The 21680-nt window shown below is 53.5% G+C and overlaps 2 protein-coding genes across 3 annotated transcripts in view; both read left to right on the top strand.

Moving 5' to 3' along the window:
- PEPD (peptidase D) overlaps nt 1-21680 on the top strand; it is a 113276-nt gene that overhangs the window by 48160 nt on the left and 43436 nt on the right. The window contains exon 9 of one of the 2 annotated variants that reach the window (XR_014806016.1): nt 9626-10780. The exons of the other annotated variant lie outside the window; for it this stretch is intronic. The gene's annotated coding sequence lies outside the window, so the exon portion shown is untranslated. Of the gene's footprint in view, nt 1-9625; nt 10781-21680 lie in introns of those variants that run through there. 2 annotated transcript variants of the gene reach the window in all.
- LOC146402324 (uncharacterized) lies at nt 1879-10780 on the top strand. Its single transcript, XM_084960420.1, has 2 exons — nt 1879-7026; nt 8900-10780. The coding sequence occupies exon 1, from the start codon at nt 2005-2007 to the stop codon at nt 3271-3273; it is 1269 nt and encodes a 422-aa protein (XP_084816546.1). The 5' UTR covers nt 1879-2004; the 3' UTR covers nt 3274-7026; nt 8900-10780.

Genomic DNA, 21680 nt, shown 5'->3' with positions numbered 1-21680 from the left:
TTGTGTGAGTTGGGATTCAGAGTCTGTACATGGTGTCTGGCTGTTGTTTGGTGAGCCTCTTATTAAGCTGAGCTCTGGGGAGATCTTAGGTTTGTCTACAAACGGCCCAGCCTCCCCCTCCACCCTGTCCCGGGTTGGCCCCACTGCTGCCTCCTCTGTGGACCAGGGGTGGCTCTCGGAGAAATGATCCTGAGGCTCTGGGCCAGAAGCAGTCACCCTGAGGGTGCTGAGTGGCCTTAATCCAGTTCGACTTGCCATGTGTCTGCACTGTTGTGCACCAGCTGTGGGCCATGCCCACCCAGCAGCTGGCCGCAGGGGATTCAGAGGAGCAGCAGTGCCTGCCTTTGCAGCCTCAGTCTGGCAGGGGGGCCCTCTAGCTGTGGGTCCCTGGGAGCAGGGCGCGTCCTGGGGTGGATGGTGGGGAGGACTTTCCCTCCAGGGAAAAGCTGAGACAGATGATGAGAACGAGAGACCTAGTCTGGGAGTTCCCGCTCTGGTGCAGTGGGTTAAGGATCTGGCATCATCTTTTTTGTGGTGTGGGTTCGATCCCCTGCCCGGTGCAGTAGGTCAAAAGGATTGACTGTTGCCACAGCTGTGGCTCGGATTCGATCCCTGGCCTGGTAACTTCCATATGCCCCCCGCAAAAAGGAGAGAGAGACAGAGTCTGTTCCTAAAGGGAAGATGATGTCACCCTCCAGGGACGGTGGGAAGATGATTGTCCTGGGATACCCTCCCAGCGTGGGGTGGCCCTGGCCAGATTTGAGGAGGGCACCGCCCACTGCCGGTGCCAGCCGAAGCCTGGGAGCATCTGCCATGGTGAGGTGGGCTGACATCTCTGCCTCCAGCTCGCTCTCTCCCTGGGGACACATCTCTGTCACTGCCTGGGTCACTGGGGGATGCCGTTTTGTGCTCTGCATCCCTGGAGCCTGGGGCTGCTTCTTGGAGGCCCTGTCTTGTTAATTTGCGGTGTCTGCCCTACAGTTGGTGTTAGGAAATACGTGTGGGTGGGTTAGATGGAGGGTCGGGAGAGAGAAGATGTCCTGAGCCCCCTTTCCCCTGTCCTCTCTGCCACCGAGACCCTCCATCTTCTCTGAACCAGGCGGGAGTAGGAAACCTCACCTAACACGTGCGGTGGTTCCCCGGGGCGCGTGGTCCTCTTCACACAGGCTGGACCCATGCCCGGGAAGGGCCAGGGCAGCGGCCTCTGGGTTAGAAGAGCAGCCCCAGCACCTTCCGGAAGTTCTGGCCCGTCTCAGCCCCACAGAGGGACACCCAGTAAGGGGGGCAGAGAGTCTTGCGTGCCAGGGTGGGGACGGGGGTGTGTGGGGGGGAGACGGGGCTGATTTTCTGGAAGGAGGGCATCCCGCTGCGACCGCAGGGCTCGGACTCCCACTGCGGCTGCCGGCCAGGAAACCTAGTTCGAAGCCTCATCGTTTTGTTGTGTTTCATTATCCAAGGGCTGTCGTCACATCTTGAGAGCATGTTAGAAGAAGAGAAAGTGAGCTGATGGCATTTATTAAGACTCCTCCTGCTTTGTGCTGCGCCTGTGAGCGGGGTTCCAGAGGAAATGAAAATCATTTCCCGCAATTGAGGCGTAGTAAATTGTGTTAAACCAATAAGACGCTAACGTTTGGGTAAATGGGGCGCTCACGGCCTCTGACTGCAGGCCCCATCAGGCAGGCTGCTTTGCCGCCTCGTGTTATTTAATGTTCGCCGCGTCGCCGGCTTGTAGCCAGGCCGGCGAGGGGCTGGCGGCTGAATCAATTACCTGCACACGCTAATTTAGAGCACGCTCAATTGGCTGTGTAAGCAGGTCCCGGTTCACATTTGCCACAAGGAGATTAATAACTGGATGTTTTTGACAGTCGGGGACCTTAATTGAAATGATGCTCTTTCTCTCCAGGCTGCGAGGGGGCGTTTCGGGCCCTGTCCTGGCAGCTTCCGCGGGGGGCATCAGAGTCAGTCAACAGGCAGCGGGGGTTGTGAGGTGTCCTAGGGACCTGCATGGCGCTGTCCTCCTCCCGGGGCTGGGCTCCGTCCTGGCAGACACCCCGATCCCATCTGGAGACCCCTGACAAGGCCTGGGCTTCCCCCTGTGATCCGTCACAAGCAACAACCCACGGGAAGGGTCTCCCGTCTCCTTTCGGTTTGGTGATGACAAGCTGCCCAGCTGGGCTGCTCCAAGCTCAGCGCCGCCTTGCTTTTCCTGCCCTTCGGCCGCATGAATCGAGTTGCGATTCTGTGTTCAGCGCACCTGCTGGGCCTGGACTTGGGGTGGGAGATGGGGCCCGGCCTGAGGGGCTGCTCCCCAGGGCTGGAGGGTGGGGGTCTCCCGTGTACATGCCCCCTAATATGCACACCCCGCACACACACCGCATACCACACACACACACACAGCCCAGCACACACACTCTCTCCCCCTGCACACCCCACCACTCACACCACACACCACACTCTCAAACATGCACACCCCACCACACACACACACCCCACCACACACACACTCACACACGCACACACACTGCACCACACACTGCACCACACATACACACCGCACCACGCACACTCACACACGCACACACTCCACCACACACAAACTGTACCACACCTATATACCGCACCACACATACATTGGAACACACACACACACACACACTCTTCCACACAATCTCACACACACCTCAGCACACATATATTCACACCCACACACTCACCACACACCTCACCACATATACAGACTCCACCACACATACACACACTTCACTACACACTCACACCCACACACTGCCACTGGCACCACACAACACACTCACACACGCTGCACCACACACACAGATTCCATCCAAGCCACGTGGTGCTGGATCAGGTGGTCGGTCTTTCAGTTTGCCCACCCCAGGGAGCAGGCTGCAAAACCCCTGCTGTGTTCTTGTTAAACAAGGCCCTTTTTCTGTTTGTTTTGTTGTCGGGTTTTTTTTTTTTTTTTTTTTTTTTTTTTGGTTGAGGATTAGAAAATTTAACTCCGGTGAGGATAATTGGAAGGTGGGAAAGTTTATAGGAAACCCCTTGGCCCTCCTAACCTGCGGCAGTTGTGGCTGCAGAGGACACGGGCAGAGCTTGCTCCCGCCCAGGCCGCCCCTCCGTCTCTGCGGCGCGCTGATCTGGAGCAGCGTCTCTGTCAGAACTGCAGGAGCTGCGCTCCCAACTCTCAGGAGACGGCCAAGCCCTCTGGGGTCAGTGCCCTGGTCCTCTGTGCAGCACCCTGGTGCGCTGTAGCCCTGAGGGGCCATCTCGCAGGGGCCTGTCCTGCCCACCTCCTGCTCTAGATCTTTCTTGCCTCTCCCTGCCTGGCCTGCTGGGCGTGGTGACCAGACACGGCCCTGTATGTCTCTGGTCACCCTGAGTGTGTCACGCCAAGGATGCAGGTTTCATGGGTGATGGATGTCACCAGGAGGCCCTATTTCCCGCCTTCCTGGAGGTTCTGGAGATTTACAGCTTCCTGTGGTCCGGGGGTAGTCCGACCTAGTCCGGTCTCAGCCAAGGCAAACCTGGGCCTCACTGAGGCCTTCCTCAGTTTACCTTCCCCAGGAAGGGGCTAGAGTTTTGCCTGGGGGCCTTGGGGGAGGTCTGGGTCCAGGCAACCTCTGAGACCAGAGCCCCCGGTAGGAACAGATGCGGAGGCTCTTCTCCGCAGGCCTGGTCGCTCTCTGGGCGCTGAGCGCCCCGCACCTGCCATAGCAGACACATCACTCTCTCACTCTCGTCAGCCACCCTGAGGGCCGAGGCTGTGGCCTGGCCCCCTGAGACCCCCAAGTCTGGGTGTGGCGAAACCGACTCTTGGCCTGGGGGTTTACTGCCTCGGCTGCTGGAGCCCACCACAAGAGGACCAGGAAACCCCCATCTGCTTGGGGTACCCCCTCAGGAAGGTGGCCCATGAGTCCGGCACCCTGCCAGCCAGGTGCGCCTCCGCGTGTTTGAGCCGAGCCCTTTCTGAAAGTCAGGGCTGAGTGGGTGGAGAATTCCTGGGAGTCCCGAGGAGGCTGTACCTCATCCTGGGCCACCGGGCAGGCAGGTCCTGTGGGACCACTGGCCTGCTCTGTCGTAGACCTGACATCAGAGGAGGGTGCCGTGAGGTTCTGTAGGGCCTGGTATCAGAGTGTAGCTGGCCTGGGGGATGGAGGGGCTGTGAGGATAGCTCATTTTGCCTTGAAAATAACTGAGAAATGGGCACATTGGGGGTACAAACTAGCCTGATAATCCAGCCAGAAAGCTGGGCAAAGAACCGGAGAGCAGGGCTTCCTGGCAAATGTTCAGGCGGCTTGATGGAGCCCCACATGGAGCTTTTGGGGGAAAGCCAACAGAAATAGGCATTTTCTGTTCAGATGTCAGGGAAATCGCCATTAAGTAAAACTGTACAGCCGGCAGGCATCTTTATGGATTTGCCTCTAGTGTTTCACCATTGAACCTGGTGCTGTTGATTTTCGATAAATATTTTATCATCAGTTTTTAGGAAGTAGGGTTTTCTTCCTGGCTTACGAGGAGATTTTTATCAAGAAAGGATGTTGAATTTTATCAGCTGTGTTTTCAGCATCTCCCTTGGCCTTTTATGTGTGTGTTTTAAGCAATTAATACACGTTTTACTTTGGAACGGTTTTAGATCACAGCAAAGTCACAGGAATGGTCCAGACAGTTCTCTTTCTCCCCTGTCGCCTTTGTGACAGCTCATGAACAGTAGTGATGCCTTATTATTATCCGAAGTCCATATTTTATTCCACTTTCCTTAGCTTTTTTTTTGCTTTTTAGGGCCGTACCCGTAGCCTATGGAAGTTCCCAGGCTAGGGGTTGAATCCGAGCTACAGCTGCCAACCTACACCACAGCCACAGCCACGCGGGAGCCTTAATCCACTGAGTGGAGCCAGGGATGGACCCTGCCTCCTCATGGATGCTCGTCGGATTTGTTTCTGCTGCGCCACCATGGGAACTCCCAGTTTCCTTAGCTTTTTGACCTAATAATAACCTTTTGCTGTCCCTGCGTCCCACAGGACATTACATTCAAGCTCCCCTGGGCTGCAGCAGTTTCCCGGACTTGCCTTGTTTGCAGTGACCTCCACGGTTTCCAATAGTACAGGTCAGGTGCTTTGGCGACGGTCCCTCCGTCTTGGTTTTTCTGTTTTTCTCATGGGTAGACCAGAAATAGATGTGTCACTGGGAGGAGGATCCCAGAGGTCAGGTATCACTTTGATCTCATGGTTTCAAGGGCACCTGCTGTCAACCTGACTTACCACTGCTGTGAGCCTCCATCACCGGAAGCAGTATTTGTCAGCGTTCTCCGCTGTAAATGTGCCTTTCCCTCCTTTCCGTGCTGTATGCTTCAGCCCACACTTACGGAGCGAGGAGCTGTGCTCTCTCTTCTTGAGCGGAGAGTTATCCACATTTGTAACTCTTCTTTTTTTTTTTTAGTTTATTTCTCATTAGGGTGTGGTTGCTGACAGTGTTGATTCCGTTTCTGCTGTGCAGCAGAGTGACCCAGTCATGCACATATATACATTCATTTCCTCACATTGCCTTCCAGCATGATCTCTCCCAAGAGACTGGATATAGTTCCCTGTGCTGTACAGCAGGACCTTGTGGCGTATCCATTCGAAATGTCATAGTTTGCATCTACCGACCCTCCATTCCCCGTCCACCCCACTCCCTTCCCCTCCCCCTTGGCAACCACAAGTCTGTTGTCATGTCTGTGAGTCTGTTTCTGTTCTGTAGATAGGTTCATTTGTTGCCACCGTTTAGATTCCACATATGTGATATCATGTTATTTGTCTTTCTCCTTCTGACTTAATTCACTTCATATGAGCATCTCTAGTGGCATCCATGTTGCTGCAAGTGGCATTATTTTGTTGTACGAGAGTCTTGTCTCTTGTCCTGTTCAGCTTGTGTTCAATTGTGGATTGACTTACATCTGTGTGGACTCGTGGATATGTAGCTTATACCTCGGGTGATAATCCAGTGTGACGTTATCTCGTGGCTTAAATCGTTTCAGCTTGGCCATTGGGAAGCTCTTTCCGCTGGTTTTGGTATTCCTCTGACACGCCTCTTAATTGTGCTTTTTGCACACTTCCTTACTTTCTGGCCTGGCAAGATGCTCCAGGCTCATCTTGTATGTCCCTTGCTCCAGCCGTCTAATCAGCCACTTCTCCAAGGAGCCCTGGTTCCTCTGATGGGAACGTAGAGCTTGAGCCTGAATTTGGGCACTGAGTTGTCCCTTAGATGAACTCTGGGACCAGACTTGTGGTATGGAGCCAGCGTGGCACCCCTGGCTCTGTGGTAGTGGGTTACTCTGTGAATAAGCTGCAGGCCTGGAATGGGGAGGCTGTGTACTTTAGTGCTTAGGGCACAGTCTCTGGAGCCTGGGGTCCTGGGTTCGGGTCCCAGTTATGCTGCTTACCGCGCCTCAGTGTGCTCTTCTGGAAGGAAGGATAATAATAGTACTTCATCGGGTTGTTGGGAGGAGTTGAATTAATATGTGTGCATTCTATAGAACCGTGTCTCTGGTAAGCATCAGGGTTACTACGATTGTTTTGATTATTGTTTTACTAGCGTTGTGTATAGGCTCAAAGTAGGGGGCCGAGGTATACATTTTTTTTTTTCTTAATTTTCTTAGCCATATTTTGAGTTCAGAGTTTTTGAGATTGTGACTTAGGAAGCTCTCCACATTTTTCTGTTTTTTGGAACCCTTTAGAAAGCATAGGGGCTGGCTGTTTCTTGGAGATATGAAGACATCTATAGATACTGTCAGAACCTGTGTTTCCTTGGGGAGAATTCCTTTGATACCTTTTTTGGGTTTTCCTATGGGGGTGTTTTATTCTAACTTTATCCCTCTTAGAGTCATTATAGTACATTGTCCTGGAAAGTTTTCATTTTCATCCAGAATTTTAAACTTCTTAGAGCCAAGTTATTATTATTATTATTTTTTTTTTTTGGTCTTTTTGCTATTTCTAGGGCCACTCCCGTGCGGCATATGAAGGTTCCCAGGCTAGGGGTCCAATCGGAGCTGTAGCCGCTGGCCTACGCCAGAGCCACCGCGTCTGCAACCTACACCACAGCTCATGGCAACGCCGGATCGTTAACCCACTGAGCAAGGGCAGGGACCGAACCCGCAACCTCATGGTTCCTAGTCGGATTCGTTAACCACTGCGCCATGACGGGAACTCCCCAAGTTATTAATTTTATTCTCTTCTAAGGTTTGAAAATATCTTCTCTGTACCTGTAGTTGTCTTTCCTTTCTCATTCCTAACATTATGTGTGCGTTTTCTTTTCCTATTGATTAGCGTTGCCAGAATTGTATCAGATTCATTGGTATTTTCATAAAATCAGCTGTTAGATGTGTTTATCAGTTATGCTTATGTAACTTATGGATTCCCAATTTTATTATTGGTTCCTTCTCCCTCCTGACCTTGTTTTGAACATCTGTCTTATCTGAATCTTAGTTTTTAATTTTTTTGAACATCTGTCTTATCTGAATCTTAGTTTTTAATTTTTTTCTTCTTCAGTAATAAGTGATTTTTAGCTAATATACTTTTTAATGCTGCCTAGACCATATCCTAAGAAGTTTTGATTGATTTGTGGTTTTTTTTTTTCCCCTGTGCCATCACCTGTGGTATATGGAAGTTCCCAGGGGAGGGATTGAACTCTAGTTGCTGCAGTGACAATACAAGGACCTTTAATCCACTCACCACAAGGGAACTCCTTGATTGATTTGTTTTTTAACCCAAGAAATGAATTAAGAGCCTTTCTTTTCATTTCTAGGTAGATGTAGATGTGGTTGGTTAACTTTTTGTTATTAGTTTCTGGTTTTATCATCAGTGTAAGTGAGAGAATGCAGTCTATGTAAATTTCAACATTTTTCTTTGTGGCCGATTTAGACATTTTTTTCAATGTTTTATGGAATACTAGAAAAATGTTTATTTTTTATTTGTAAAGAATACTTTGGTGTACATCAGTTACACCGAAATAAATGAGGTAAATCAGGCTTCTTACCGTATTACCATTCCTCTGCCTCCTTCCTTATTTTGTATATTTAAGGTTAAGAAAGATGCTTATTTGGATTCCTCTTTGTGATTCTTAGTAGCTTTTGCTTGATTCGTTGCCATACCAAGTTGTTTGACACATAAAGGTTGATGATTAAGACTTTATTATAGGCGTTCTCTTGTGGCTTACAGAAACGAACCTGACTAGTATCCATGAAGACATGGGTTCCATCCCTGGCCCTACTCAGTGGGTTAAGGATCCGGCGTTGCCGTGAGCTGTGGTGTAGATTGCAGACGTGGCTCGAATCCCGTGTGGCTGTGGCTGTGGCTGTGGCTGTGGTGTAGGCCGCCCGCTGCATATCCAATTCAACCCCTAGCCTGGGAAGCTCCATTTGCCGTGGGTGTGGCCCTAAAAAGCAAAAAAAAAAAAAACTTTATTAGGATGTTGTGCCTTTTTACAGCTTTTAAGAACCTTTTTGACTTAATTCTTTTTTGTCTTGAGTCTGACTTTGATACTGGTTTTGCTATTAATTGTTTTCTTTTGTTGCATTTTCCTTACTCTGTTATTTGTAACTTTGTCCATTGGTTGCAGTTTACTAGTTCCTGTTGGAGCCCCTTCCAGTGTGAGGAGAGAATACTTGTCTGTAGCCATGACCACTGTGTTTTTTGTCTTATTCCAAGTCTCCTTTGGTGCTTTCTGGTTTCTATTCTGGCTTTGAAAATTCTTTTCTGTCTTCAAGTTGGTGAAATTTCCATTGTTCTCTTTTATATGCATTTCCACTTTTATGGTAGAATTTACTTTTATTTTATTTATTTATTTATTTTTGGTCTTTTTTGCCATTTCTTGGGCTGCTCCCGCGGCATGTGGAGGTTCCCAGGCTAGGGGTCGAATCGGAGCTGTAGCCACTGGCCTACACCACAGCCACAGCAATGCGGGATCCGAACCACATCTGCAACCTACAGCCCAGCTCACGACAACGCCGGATCCTTAACCCACTGAGCAAGGCCAGGGATTGAACCCACAACCTCATGGTTCTTAGTCGGATTTGTTAACCACTGAGCCAAGACGGGAACTCCAGAATTTACTTTTAAATTAAGAAAAAATGACCTGTATTTCTCTCCATTTTCTACCTCTGTTAAAACATTAATCATCTTGGAGTTCCCCAGTGGCCTAGTGGTTAAGGATCCAACCATTGTGGTTCCAGTCACTCCTGGGGCACGAGTTCGATCCCTGGCCCGGGAATTTTGGCGTCACAAGCATTCCCCTCACCCAGCCCAAAGTTAATTATCTTAGTAAGTTATTTCGACTTTACTGTCTTAGTGAATCCAGTGTGGACCCTTACTTTGTACTGTCTTCTTCCCGTTCCTCTGATGCCTTCAGCTTGACCTTGCCTGTTGGAGAGTCCTTTTGTTCCCTCCTGTGTGAAGAATGGCTTTACTGGGTATTGAATCTTTGTTTTGTGAAGACATGTCCTCCATTGTTCCTGGAGATCTTAGGCAAATCATACTCTTTTCTTCTTTTTTTTTTAATCTTTTTTTTTTTTTTAGTCTTTTTTTGCTTTTTTCTTTTTAGTGCCGTACCTGAAGCCTATGGAAGTTCCCAGGCTAGGGGCTGAATCAGCGCTACAGCTGCCAGCCTACACCACAGCCACAGCCACACAGGATCCAAGCTTCATCTATGACCTACACCACAGTTCATGGCAACATCAGGTCCTTGACCTACTGAAGGGACCAGGGATCGAACCCACGTCCTCATGGATACTAGTTGGGTTTGTTTCAGCTATGCCACAGTGGGAACTCCCTCAGGGCCTCCTCTTAAATTCTTGTTCCATGGGTATTGGATCCCTGGTCACTGCCTCCACCCTCTGATCTTTTCTCTCCCAAACCCCACCTCTACATCCGTGGGACATTCCCAAGTTTGTCCTCCCGTTCACTTCCTGTAACCCGTTTCTGGAAATTCTGTTCCTCCCTAATTAGGCCCGTTTTATAATTGGCCACCACATCTGTCACTTTACAGCCCCTGGCCCCTTCTCCACGGGTGACTGTCTGCTCTTGCTCTTCAGATGGGCAAGCCTCGTAGATCCCCTGAACACGTGGGATCAAGGCTCTCTTGACATTGCCTGTCGTTTCCCACAGGGAGATTTTTCTCTGGCCCTTCTGCACAGCTGACCGAGAGCTGTCCAGCTAACCCTGAGATGGGGCTTGCTGTTGAGATGGCTCAGGCCGAGGAGGAGAGGCGAGGACGGTGTGGGCTGCCCGTGGATGCGTTGTCGGGATGAACCTGGCACAGTATGAGCCCCACGCGGGTGCAGCAGGACTAGGCCACCACCTCTCTCTGGCCCTGCACCTCCCTTGCACGGGCGGCTGCTGGGGTTGGCTTTGGCCACACCTCATTAGCCGGCCTTCCTTCCCCGGGGGCCCCTGTGGATTTCCACAAGCTTCTGTCAGGGTAGGGGCTTCTCGCTCCCCAGGAGGAATTTTCTAGCAAGACAAAGTCCAGAGGGGATAAACCAGTAGGTAACCTTTGGGCTGAACCCAGGACACAGGCAATGTTAGTGTGGCCCACGCAATGGGATTTTTTTGGTTTGTTTTGGTTGTTTTCAGTCAACACTGAAAAATCAGGAGACAGGGAGTTCCCTGGTGACCTAGTGGGTAAGGATTTGGAGTTATCACTGCAGTGGCTTGGGTTTGATCCCTGGCCCAGGAACTTTAGCATGCTCTGGGCATAAGCAAAAAAAAAAAAAAAAAAAAAAAAAAAATCAGGAGACTTTTCTGGGTTTTTCTAGAAATTGAAATTGGTAGTATCCTTGGGCTAGAACTCCCACAGAGCAGCAACCCAGTGGGGGCACAGTAGCCTTTGGGGCACACGCCATAGGCCCCACCCCTCCCTGGTACCACCCCAGACCCTTTTCTCACAGCTCTCTTGCTTTTGGTTCCTTCATAGTCAGGAAGGATTTCTCATACCAGTGTCTCTATCAAAAGAAGAAAAAGAAGGGATAGTCCAAAGGGTCATGTATTTTAAGAAAGTTGGGAGCACCGTGGAGGGAGAAGAAAGGACTGTTCTGTCTCATTTCTTGTGTGCAAATCTCTGATGCACTTCACTGCTTTACAAGTTACCTGCCAGGTGTCCCCAGGCCTCTGAGTTGCTCCTGGCCCTCATCCCCCACCCTGAGTAGCTTCTCTGCTCCTCCGCACACCCTGTGAAGGAGCCTCAAGGCAGATTGGAAGGGGCAGGGGTGCGGCGTGTGGACCGGGGGTCCCTGCTGGAGGGGAGTCTACCCGTCTGGTCCAGCGATTGGAAAGCATTGCGCCAGCTCTCAGGAGCGTCCGCTGAGAAATTACCCCTTGGGAACCAAGATTTTGGTTTGGCTCCCAGAGCAAGCAGACAGCTGTGATGCTGCTGCGAGGTTTGGTGCCGGTTTTTAGAAAATCCTCATTCAGACCTATTACATTCTGGTGCAGCGAGATGCTCCCTGTGGGAGCAATTATTCTGGGCTGGGAGTTTTTCCCTCCTAACTCTGAATTCTGTAGATGTCATGAAGGGTTTAATCCAGGAGCTCAGAAAGCCTGTTTCCCTCTCTGCCAGTAGACACGAGTGCTTTCCCAACCTAGAGGTAACTGGTGATGGAACCCCAGAGAGGGTTTCCCGCTTAGAGGTCCAACAACAGGTGCTGTGTCCTGGGGCCCCCGTGAAGCCAGAGTTGTGTCCTACAACACCCCCCACCCCGCCCCGGCTCAGGCTGGGCCGGCCTCTGCCCTGTGCCAGGGCTCCCCTTGGTCCATGACGTGAAGGGTCGGGGCTGAGCCTTTTAGCTTCCACGGTGGTCGAAGGGCCTGCCACAGTGCTGGCCGCAGCCTCCTCCTCCTCCCGAAGCCGCCCTGGTACAGGGTGTGGTGGATGGTCAGGAGATGGGCTTCTGCAGTGGTTGGACTCTCCCCACACAGTGTTTGGGGTGTGGAAATGACAAGGATGCCTGGGAGCCAGGCGGCTGCCTGCCTGTGGCCATGGCTGGTGCTGGTGACAGGCTTCGGGCCAGGGGTCTGGCCTAGCATGTTGTCACTCCTGCACTGCCAGGAGCCAAGTCTCCTCCTGTCTCCCGCTTCTCTGAGCGGAATGAGATGATGGCCCCTGCCTGTGGACGAGGTCCTGGCCTCGAAGGCTGGCTTCTCCCGGCTCCAGCACCTGCGGGAACCTGGAGCAGGACAGCTGCTCATAGACCCAGTTGGCTGTGCTTAGGCCGATTCCACTGTTTTGTTTATAAAAGCGGGGGAGTTCCCGTTTTGACAGAGTGGAAATGAATCACTAGTATCCATGAGGTTGTGGATTTGATCCCTGCCCTCTCTCAGTGGGTTAAGGATCCATTGTTGCCGTGAGCTGTGGTGTAGGTTGAAGACACAGCTTGGATCTGGCATTGCTGTTGCTGTGGTGTAGGCTGGCAGCTATAGCTTCGATTCGACCCCTAGCTGGGAACTTCCATATCCCACACGTGCGGCCCTAAAAACCAAAAAAAAAAAAATGCGGGTTCTGCAGTGGCCAACCTCCGCATCCCCTCTGCCCCTGGGCCACCCTCCATGAATGTGCCAAACCTGTTCCAGCCAGATTTCATGCACTTTGGGTCCCCTTGCTTGTGACTGTCACCTACCTTTTGTGTCCTGCCCTGGGACGGGGCTCTTCTCACGTCCTGACCTTCATGAGCAGCATTGTGGCCCGTCCGGCGGCTCTCCTGGGTGTCTGGCCAAGGCCAGGTGCACTCTCGCCATCCTTCCAACTTGCGGTGACCCAGGCTTGTTGGTGAAGAGCCCGGGCCATCCAGCTCCCTCCGCCCACATGGCAGATGCCTGGTGGCTGTTCAGGTCGGGGCCTGGCTGGCCTTTGTCTTCACTGATCTGCTTTTGCTTGCTGCTCATCCCAGTAAGAGAAGTGGGGTTTGACAGCTTGACCTGGAGCTGGTGGTGGCTGTGGAGATGGGCTCCCTTGGGTGGGGGTAAGGGTTCCCTGGGAAGGAGGTCCCCGTTGCAGGCCTGGGGGAAGAGGGTCCTCCTGGATGCACAGTCAGCAAGTGGAGCATCTTGTTGGTCCCACCAGCCACAGCCAGCTGGGTCCCTGGGGCCCTGGGTGACATTCTGCTGAGGGTTGGAGGGGCTAGACCGAGACATGGGCAGCTGGTGTTGGCTGCAGCGGGGCAGGTGTTACCATCCTGCCAGTGAAAAGACACAAGGAAGCGTGTACAAGTGCCTGAGTGAGTCTGGGGCCCGGCTGCCAGCACAGCCCGTCCAGTTGAGAGTGTGGTCGGCGCCTTTCCCCCCAGTGTGGGGTTATTCAGAATAGGCTCCGACACAGTCCATATATTTTCAGCACGAGCTGGAGTCTCTGAATCATTTATCTTGGCAGCTCTTCTTGAAACTGGCGAAAGGTAAAAATTCATCTAGGTGCTGAGAAAGGAGCCTGGAAGAAAAAAGTGTCTGGTGGCTGCCGTGATGGGTGGCGTGCCTGGAGATAGTGCTGGTGGCTCAGAGATCAAACAGCTGAGAAATGGTTTCCCAGGAAGAACCGGGGAATTCTAAGTAGGTAATGAGTAGTGACTTTCTTTTGATTTACGGCAAGACTTGGCAATCAATCTATAATGCTTTGAAGAGGAAAGAAATGAATCTCCGAGAGGCTGCAGTCTGGATGGTTTGGACTGTCAGCCCTTCCTTGGGGTGGGTGCCAGACTCCCAGCCAGGGCTGGGGGGCAGAGGGGTCTGCTTCTTTCTTCTGCCAAGAAGACACAGGCCTCTCCTCTGCTGGCAGGTGACAGAGCTGTGGCTGGAGCTGGCCTGGGGGAGGGGCTCTTCGCAGCTTTTCTCTGGCCCCCAGGGTCTTGGCTTTGACCCTGGTAGGACTCTGGTTCAGCTTTCAGGCCATGGGCAATTTGGGCCCCGGTGGTCTATGGCCACAGCCTCCCTGAGCGCCCTGGGGACCTTGCATCCCCTTGGCCTGAAGGTGCCTATATTAGCCCACCTTAATAAACCCCCACAGACTGGGGGCTTATGCAACAGAAATTTTTTTTTTCTTTTTTTTTCCCTTTTTTGGGCTGCGCCCACAGAATATGGAAATTCCCAGGCTAGGGGTTGAATTGGAGCTATAGCCGCCGGCCTGCATCACAGCCACAGCAACGTGGGATCTGAGCCGCGTCCGCAACCTCCATCACCGCTCACAGAAACGCTCATGGATGCTGGTCTGAGTTGTTTCTGCTGCACCACGATGGGAACTCCCAGAAATTAATTTTCTTATAGCCCTGGAAGCTAGAAGAGACCAAAATCGAGGTCTCTTCCAGGCCGCTCTGCCTGGCTTGACGGCCGCCTTCTCCCCGAGTCCGCACAGGTCTCCTCTGCGGGCGGGCATCCTTGGTGTCCCTGTGACCTCATCGTCTCCTGTAAGGCTGTCGCTGCTATTGGATTAGGGGCCCCTAACGGGTCTCAATGTCATGTAGTCCCCTCTTTAAAGGCATTATCTCCAAAAATAGTCATCTTCTGAGATACTGGGGTTGGGGCTTCCACCTAAGAATTTTGGGGGCACACAGCTCAGCCCATCACAGTGCCTTTGCTCCCCAGAGAAATCAGGACTGGTTTTCTGTCTGCTGGTTCACACCCAGTGGTGTAGAAGCACCTACTTTCCAAAGGGCTCAGGGGCTCGGACCCCCAGCTGACATTCGAGAGGAGGGGACAGATGAGCGGGAGAATTGCACGTGGTGATAAGGTGGAGTCCTGGGAAGGACAGCATTAGCCTCCAGCTGAGGCCAAGCAGGACCGACGAGCCAGCCCAGCACCAGCCACTTGGTGAGAGGGCACAATGGGTAGGGCTCGGTGGATAAGAGAGGAGTGGGTGTTAGGCCCGGTGTCAGTGAGACGCCCCTCCGAGGGTTCTGTGAGTGGGGTGACTTGACCTGCCGAGGCTCTGGCTTTGGGTGGTGAGTGGACAGAGGTGGCCACAGGAGGGCCATGAGGGGGCTACCACGGGGTGGCAGGGCTTTGGGCGGAGAGGATGTATTGGAGGATGTTTGGAGCCGGAGCCAAGCACTGTCGGAGGTGAAGGAGAAGGAATGGTGAGGTTCCAGGCTTCTGACTCCCCACCAGGTGGTGCTGGGCCACATTGTACAGACCACGTCACGCCCCCCAGATGTCCCTTGCCTGCCCCTTACAGAGAGTCTGATCCAGGCCTTTCGGGGTGCTGTGCTCCCAGACAGTCTGCTTCTTTCTCTCCTGCCTCCTAACTCCCAGGCCATGTGGCTCCTGCCTGAAATGCAGAGGCGCTGCCTTCAGGCTGTGCTTTTATGAGTCCATGAACTTGGAGAGCAATCCCTGGGCCCTGGCACTGCACTTTCATTCCGGGCCTGGCTCTGTTTCATAGCCCCGCCTTGAGTGTGTGCATGGGGTGGGTGGAGGTGTGTGTGGTGTGTATATGTGTGTGGTATGTGGTATACACACCCCTTAGCCATGTCCCCTCACTCTGCCCACCCGAGAGCACACAGGCCTGGCCCTCGCAGGTCCCCTTAGGCCCTGGGCAAGAGGTGGGGTGGCTCGTACTATAGCACTCAGACAAACCTCCAAAGGGACGGGGTCATTCGGGGGGCCGCCGTCCTGGTGGAGAAGTGAGGAGGAACTGGGGTCTTGGAAATGACCCTTCAGTGACCTGTGTGGACAGGTGGTTTTCGAGGGGGGGCCAAGGAGCGTTGAGGATGAGGCGTACATGGCCCAGCATGTAAAGCACAAAACCTTTGAGGCTGGAGGCAGTCCCCTGAGTCAGACTGCTCCTCTTAAAGCCCATTTGTTCAGCAGGCATTTATTGAGCACCTACTGTGTGCCAGACACTGTTCCGAGCCCTGGGGATGCAGCAGCAGAGGGGAGGCCCTTTCCCTGGAGTTCGTTCTGGGGGAGAGAGGCCATGGGCATCAGCCAGGTGGTGGCCCAGGCCCTTCACGATTCTGCCCTCGGATGGAGGCATGACGATGGAGTTCCCTTGTAGCTCAGCAGATTAAGGATCTGGCGATGCCGCTGAAGCAGCACAGGTCACAGCTGTGGCGCGGGTTCAATTCCTGGCCGGGGAACTTCCACATGCTGCGGTGCAGCAGAAAAGAAAAAAAAAAAAAGTAAGAAACAATTGAGGATATGATACAACCTCATGGCAACCTTCTGTGAGTTGGGACAATTGTTAAGCCTCCTTTAGAGGCAGGGAAAGTGGAGAACAAAGAGGCTGAGTAACTTGTCCAAGGCCATATGCTGTTGACAAGTGGGGGAGCCAGGATTGGAGTTGTAGCCAATGGCTCTAGAGCCCATGACCTCACTGCCTGGCCATGGTGACCTCTGCCTGGTGGATGGGGGCCTGCGTCTTTCAACCTGGCCGCAGTCGTTGTGCAGTGCCGAGTACCAGCAAGGCTCAGCTGTCTTTTGTGGGAGTTCTGATTTTTAAAGTGCCTGTACAAATTAAAAATGACAAATACCTATCGCTTTCGGAATTGTGGTAACGTACAACTGAATGCCAGAGTCGAGGGGGATATCTGGCCAACTCCAGGTAAGGGAAAAGGTTCTGACTCCTAAAGTGGAAAGAGGCTGCCTGAGAACAGCGGGATGTTCAGACCTGCTCCCTAGCCCCTGAGTCAAGGTCAGCCTCAACCAGGGAGCCTGGGGGCCATTGTCTAGAAGCCAGGCTGTGGCCTTCAGAGGTAGCTCCAGCCTGTTCTGTGTGGCCCCTTAGAGACCACAGGTCCAGAGCCAAAAACGGACAGGCTGGCAAGGGAGAGGCAGAGCAGACATGGGGAGGGGGGCAGAGGTCACCAGTGGGACGGATGGTCCCAGAATGTAGACAGGGCGGAGGGAACAGACCCTGCTTGGGGGCCTACGGGCAGCCTGGTACATAGCAGGCGCTCAATAACCATTCCTGAGGAGGAGGAGGGGCACTCAGCAGGCTTCTCACTCAAGCAGCCCTGGGAGGAGTCAGGGTCCAAGGAGTATCTAGCCTGGCTGGGGCCAGAGTCATGCATGTCAGAGCAAGGTCACCCCCCACCCCACCCCACCCCATAGCCACGCACTCTCCAGGCGGCCTCTCTTCCTGTGGATGTGGTCTCTGGCCCTAGTGAACCTGATGGCCTAGTGGTTAGCGAGGAATCGGATCTGTGCCTCCGGGCCAGCAGATAAGAGGCTGGCGGTGTTGCAATGGGATGTGTGTGGCAATCCTTCACAGGTGGTCTCTGGGCCAAAGGCCAGCCTCGCCGGAAGCATGTTCAGACGGCAAGCCATCTCTAGAGGCCTGGGAAAGCCTGAGCTGACCTCCTGGGGCTGGGTGGCACCTGCAGAAACCAGCTCCACTGTCCCTTCAAGGTCAGGAGTTCCCAAAACCATTTCCAGATGCAGTAGGTCTAGCTGGGGATTAGATTTAGGGTTGTCCATTTCACACAGCTCCGATCTGAGCATCCGGAAGGTTTGCCTGGAGGACACTGGTCTTGGCCGAGCAGTCTGACTGAGGTCCCCCAGGCACTGACTGTCCTTGGCAAGCAGGCCACCCCTGGGCCCACCCTGCTCTCCAGCCAGCACGTATTGGCTCATTCCCAGCTTGCCTGTGCCAGTTTGTCAGATTACAAACATTTATTGGGGAACTAGAGGTGCCAAGCAGTGTTCTAGAAGCAGAGAGAGACCTATTCGTGAAGCTCTACAGGGAGGAGAAAGGAAATAAATAAGTAAAACATACAGAATATTCAATGGTGACAAATACTATGGGAAACAGAAAACCGGGAAAGACGACAGAGAAGTCCTGGGGGTGATTTCCACTCGGGGTTGGGTGGCGTTGCAGAGAGGTTGAGTGAGACCCAGAGGGGCGGCGGGGCCGAGCCCTGGGGTGTCAGAGCAGGGGACAGTGGAGACGGAGGCCCGTGTGGCGGGGGTCGGGGGTGAGGATCAAGAGGCCATGGGTTGGGCAGCAGAGGGACTGTCCGATGGCAGCTGTGCTGAGCGGAGATTGCAGTTGCGAGGGTGGCAGTGGGGCCCGGTGAGGAGGTCCCTGCAGTGGTGAGAGGTGACGGCCCTGGGTCAGAAGCAGGCAGGTTGTGGGCATATTTTCTGCCAGACCTGCTGAACCCAAAGGCTCAGTGGTTAACAAGGGACCTGGCCCCTGTCTGATTTGAAAGGCGGGGCCAGCAGGATTTGCTGTCAGGTCAGGGGTGACTGCGGAGTTTTCAACATGAGTACCTAGAAGGAGGGAGCTGCTTTTCAGTGGTGGGGGGAGACCGGCTGGGAGACGAGTCTGGACCACCTGTGCCTGGGGAGACTGAGGTGGCAGAAGGGAGAACCGAGGCACTGGCTGGGAAAGGCTCGTCTCCAGCCAGGGTCGCCCATCATGGAGCAGGTCCCACTGGACGTCTTAGAATTTGTATAAATGAACCATTGCTATGCTCAAGGAAAAGCCAGCATAAAAATCATTCAGAATGTTTCTTGGAACCACCTTGTGGCGTTTGGCATTTGCTCCAAGAAGCCTATGAAAGGCATTAATCAAGACCCAGGGTGGCAGCCCCTGAGAGGCTGGGATCTGATGTAGTCACGGAGCTGACAGTTGGGGGCGCCAGCCACCCTTCAGGACCATGATACCGGGCTGCATGGCGTCATCTCTTGGCCAGTCCCTCTCACCTGGAAATCCTTTTTGGAGAACCTCCAGAAAGTTAAAACCAACTGCCTGCCAGCCACCCTCAGAAATCCAGCGGCTTGGGGAGGTTCGATGGGCATGCCAGCCTGTCCGTGCCCCATCTCCCTCTCCATGGCCCCTGTGCACAAGGGAGAAAGGTTTGTGCTGACCCGCCTTTGTCTGAGGTTTTGGAGGCCAGGTGCATCTCCCCAGTCCCGGCAGAAGTCATGGCCACCAACAGCTGGGAGCCCTTGTCTTAGGTGCCCAGCCAAGAGGAGGCAGGGCTGGGAGATGTAGGACCCAGGCGCTGCCAGTACGCTCTGGGGCACGTGGGTACCTGTGAGGCGGGGCAGGTTCTGGGAGCCCCGGCAGATCCCGACTTTCTGTCCCCGGGCCATGACCCATCTGGAGCAGCCCTCCACCCTGCGCTCCAGGTCTCCTCCAACAGCAGCCTCTGGTGCACTGCCAGCGAGGAGACTGTGTCACTGGCCTGTCCGGGAGCACAGGTTCCTCTTTGCTAGAAAGCATTCTGCTTGTTTCCTGAGTTCCTGTGAAGAGCACCCTCAGTCCAGAGGCGTCACCAGTTGGGCCCCACAACTCTGCTCCCAGGACTGTGACTAGCACGGGGAGAACAGGGCGGCTGCTCTTCCAGGACAGCTGCCCTGCCAGGTGGCTATTGGTGCAGGCAGGACCCACGCAGGGGCCACTCTGGGTTGGCCTGACCGGTTGGCCAGTGGCGGAGTTCAGTGGCAGGTGAGGTGGGGGGCCTAGCAGAGCCTAGCGAAGGTCTTGGCCTTGTATAGACTAGGGCTAAGGGGTGGCTTTTGACCCGCCCCTCTTCTCAGGACCCTTGCAGTTTCCATTTTTGCCACCATAAAGCAGGAGGTTTAGTTACTTAAGATGGAGCATGATAATGCGAGAAAAAAGAACGTATACATGTATGTGTAACTGGGTCACCAAGCTGAAAAAAAAAAGTAATGTATGGGGGCAATAAAAAATAAATAAAGCAGAAGGGTCTGGCCCAAGAGAGGGAGTAAGTAGCCTGGCGTGTTGGCTGGGGCTGTGGGCCGGAGCAGGATTGTAAGACGGGCCTTGTTTATCCTGCACGCCCACAGCGTGGGAGTTGTGGTGTGGCGTTCCTGCCTCCAAGACAGTTTTCCAGGCCCTGGGAGCAGATGGGTCTGTTCACCCGTGTCTGTGTAGAGACCAAGCAGCTAAGGGGAAGGGGGCGGCGGGGCGTCCTCTGAGCAGCCGCCCTGGTTCCAGGACGATCCAGAGTCTTGTTGGTTGGCAGCATCCTTGGGGCTGCCTCTGTGCAGTACGCCAGCCGGCCAGCGATGTCCACTTGTCTAGAAGGCTCACCCATTGCTTTAATGCGCCTCTCTCCTTGTATTTCACGGTGAGACACTTCACTCCATTATTCTTCCTGCATTATTTTTTCCTGCCCCTTCCATCGGCTCTGCCACGACTCAGGTGTTGGGAAGAGCTGGGTATCAGACCCCATGTCTTGTCAAGGGTTGGGAACCCCACCTCTTTCAACAGAGAGATGACAGGACGGGAAGTGTCGGGAGCCGGCCCGCTCCACACAGCCCACGCTCCTCCGGAAGTCACTGTCCGATCACACCACCACCCGCTCATGTCGCCACCCGCTTACCTGCTATGGGCAGTTTGGTTGGATTTATTCCGATGGGCTTTATACACTTAGCTGTTGAGAGAGATATTTGTCATTTTGCTGTGCAACATCAAACACACCGTGGCCTAAACGATTGTGACAACAGAGAGTTCCACCACAGTCTGAGATTTCCGCATTATTTATGACACTGAGAGGTCCCGTGTCTACGGTATCTCCTTAATCCAGTCTAAATCTGGAGCCCCGTCTCCCAGGCCTGCCCGCGTGTCTCTAATGGCTGTTAATAACAGTCCTCCAGGCGCCCCATTTGCCGACGGAAAATCCATCTGAAGCTTTTGCATCTCATGTGGCTGTTAAAAATTGACGTTTCTTTATTGATGTAACTGGTTCCTGCCAAATACTTGGGGACAAATAAAAGTGATTGAACTCGGAGATAAGCAGAGAACCATTTGTTCAAGGAATGGCTGGCCAATTGATGTTGGTAGTTAAACAAGCTATCATTTAAAAGGACCTTGAAAAAAAAAAAAAAAAAGAGTGTCTCGAGAAGTTAGCGTTCAGAGTGCCAGGGCTGGGTGATGCAGCTCTTTTGAGGGTCAGACCCCCACCCATCCCCACCCCTGCAAGCTCTGGCTGCCTCCTTGGCCCCTGTTGCTGCTCCTCTTATGTGCCCTGTTTCTTTCCGCCTCTGCATTTCCCACTTGCTCTGCCCCCTGCTGAGACCCCCTCCTCCTGGAAGTCTTCTGTGAGTCCTGTCCCTTGGGCTGTGGCTCTCCCAATATGTGGCTTCTGCTTGATCCGACTTCTCACCATCACCGTGTCTCTCCACGGACGAGGGCCTGCGTCTGGCTCGCTCACCTGTGGTCACAGCTGGCGCGTGGCAGGTGTGCGATGGTGTTGCCCGCGGATCTGATGGGCAATCCGGGGAGCTGGGTGTGATCAAGCTTTCCCGGCAGCTCCCCTTCCTGGGCCCTCCGGGGGGTGCAGGGGTGGGGCGGGCGGGCGCTCTGGGGAACATGGGCCCGGTTTTGGCCTGTCGCCCTGTGGAGTGATTACTTCAGACCAGCAACAAGTGTGGAAGATCGAGGAGGCAATATCATTGATTTTCCCATAAAGGTGGAATTTATAGTGAGAGAAGCTTCCTGGCAGGTCCTCACGCATCTTCGCCGTTGGGCCCCGAGCTCCCGCAGGCAGAGTGGACAGGATCTCTCGGGGGACCTCATCTGGGGCAGCCAGCGAGGTCTACCTGGTGGGCACCAGGCTCATGGCCCACACCAGGGGCAGCTGTCTCCTCCACGTGGGGAGGACCCAAGCTCTGGACTCTGTGTTCTCGGTCAGGCAGGGGCGTCTTGTCCTGGGCTGGCAGTGGCAGGGGGGGCGG

The sequence above is a fragment of the Sus scrofa genome, chromosome 6 (genome assembly GCF_054392235.1).
Source record: "Sus scrofa isolate SSC_HxYL_T2T_F1_AM1 chromosome 6, Sscrofa_HxYL_maternal_Yorkshire_Landrace_v2.0, whole genome shotgun sequence".
In the NCBI taxonomy this organism is placed as follows: domain Eukaryota; kingdom Metazoa; phylum Chordata; class Mammalia; order Artiodactyla; family Suidae; genus Sus; species Sus scrofa.
The sequence above is the reverse complement of the archived record's forward strand: the minus strand, read 5'-3'. Positions and strand labels throughout refer to the sequence as shown.

Excerpts from the sequence above, each read along its gene's own strand:
- LOC146402324 (XM_084960420.1), top strand. The coding sequence starts at position 2,005 with ATGGCGCTGTCCTCCTCCCGGGGCTGGGCTCCGTCCTGGCAGACACCC.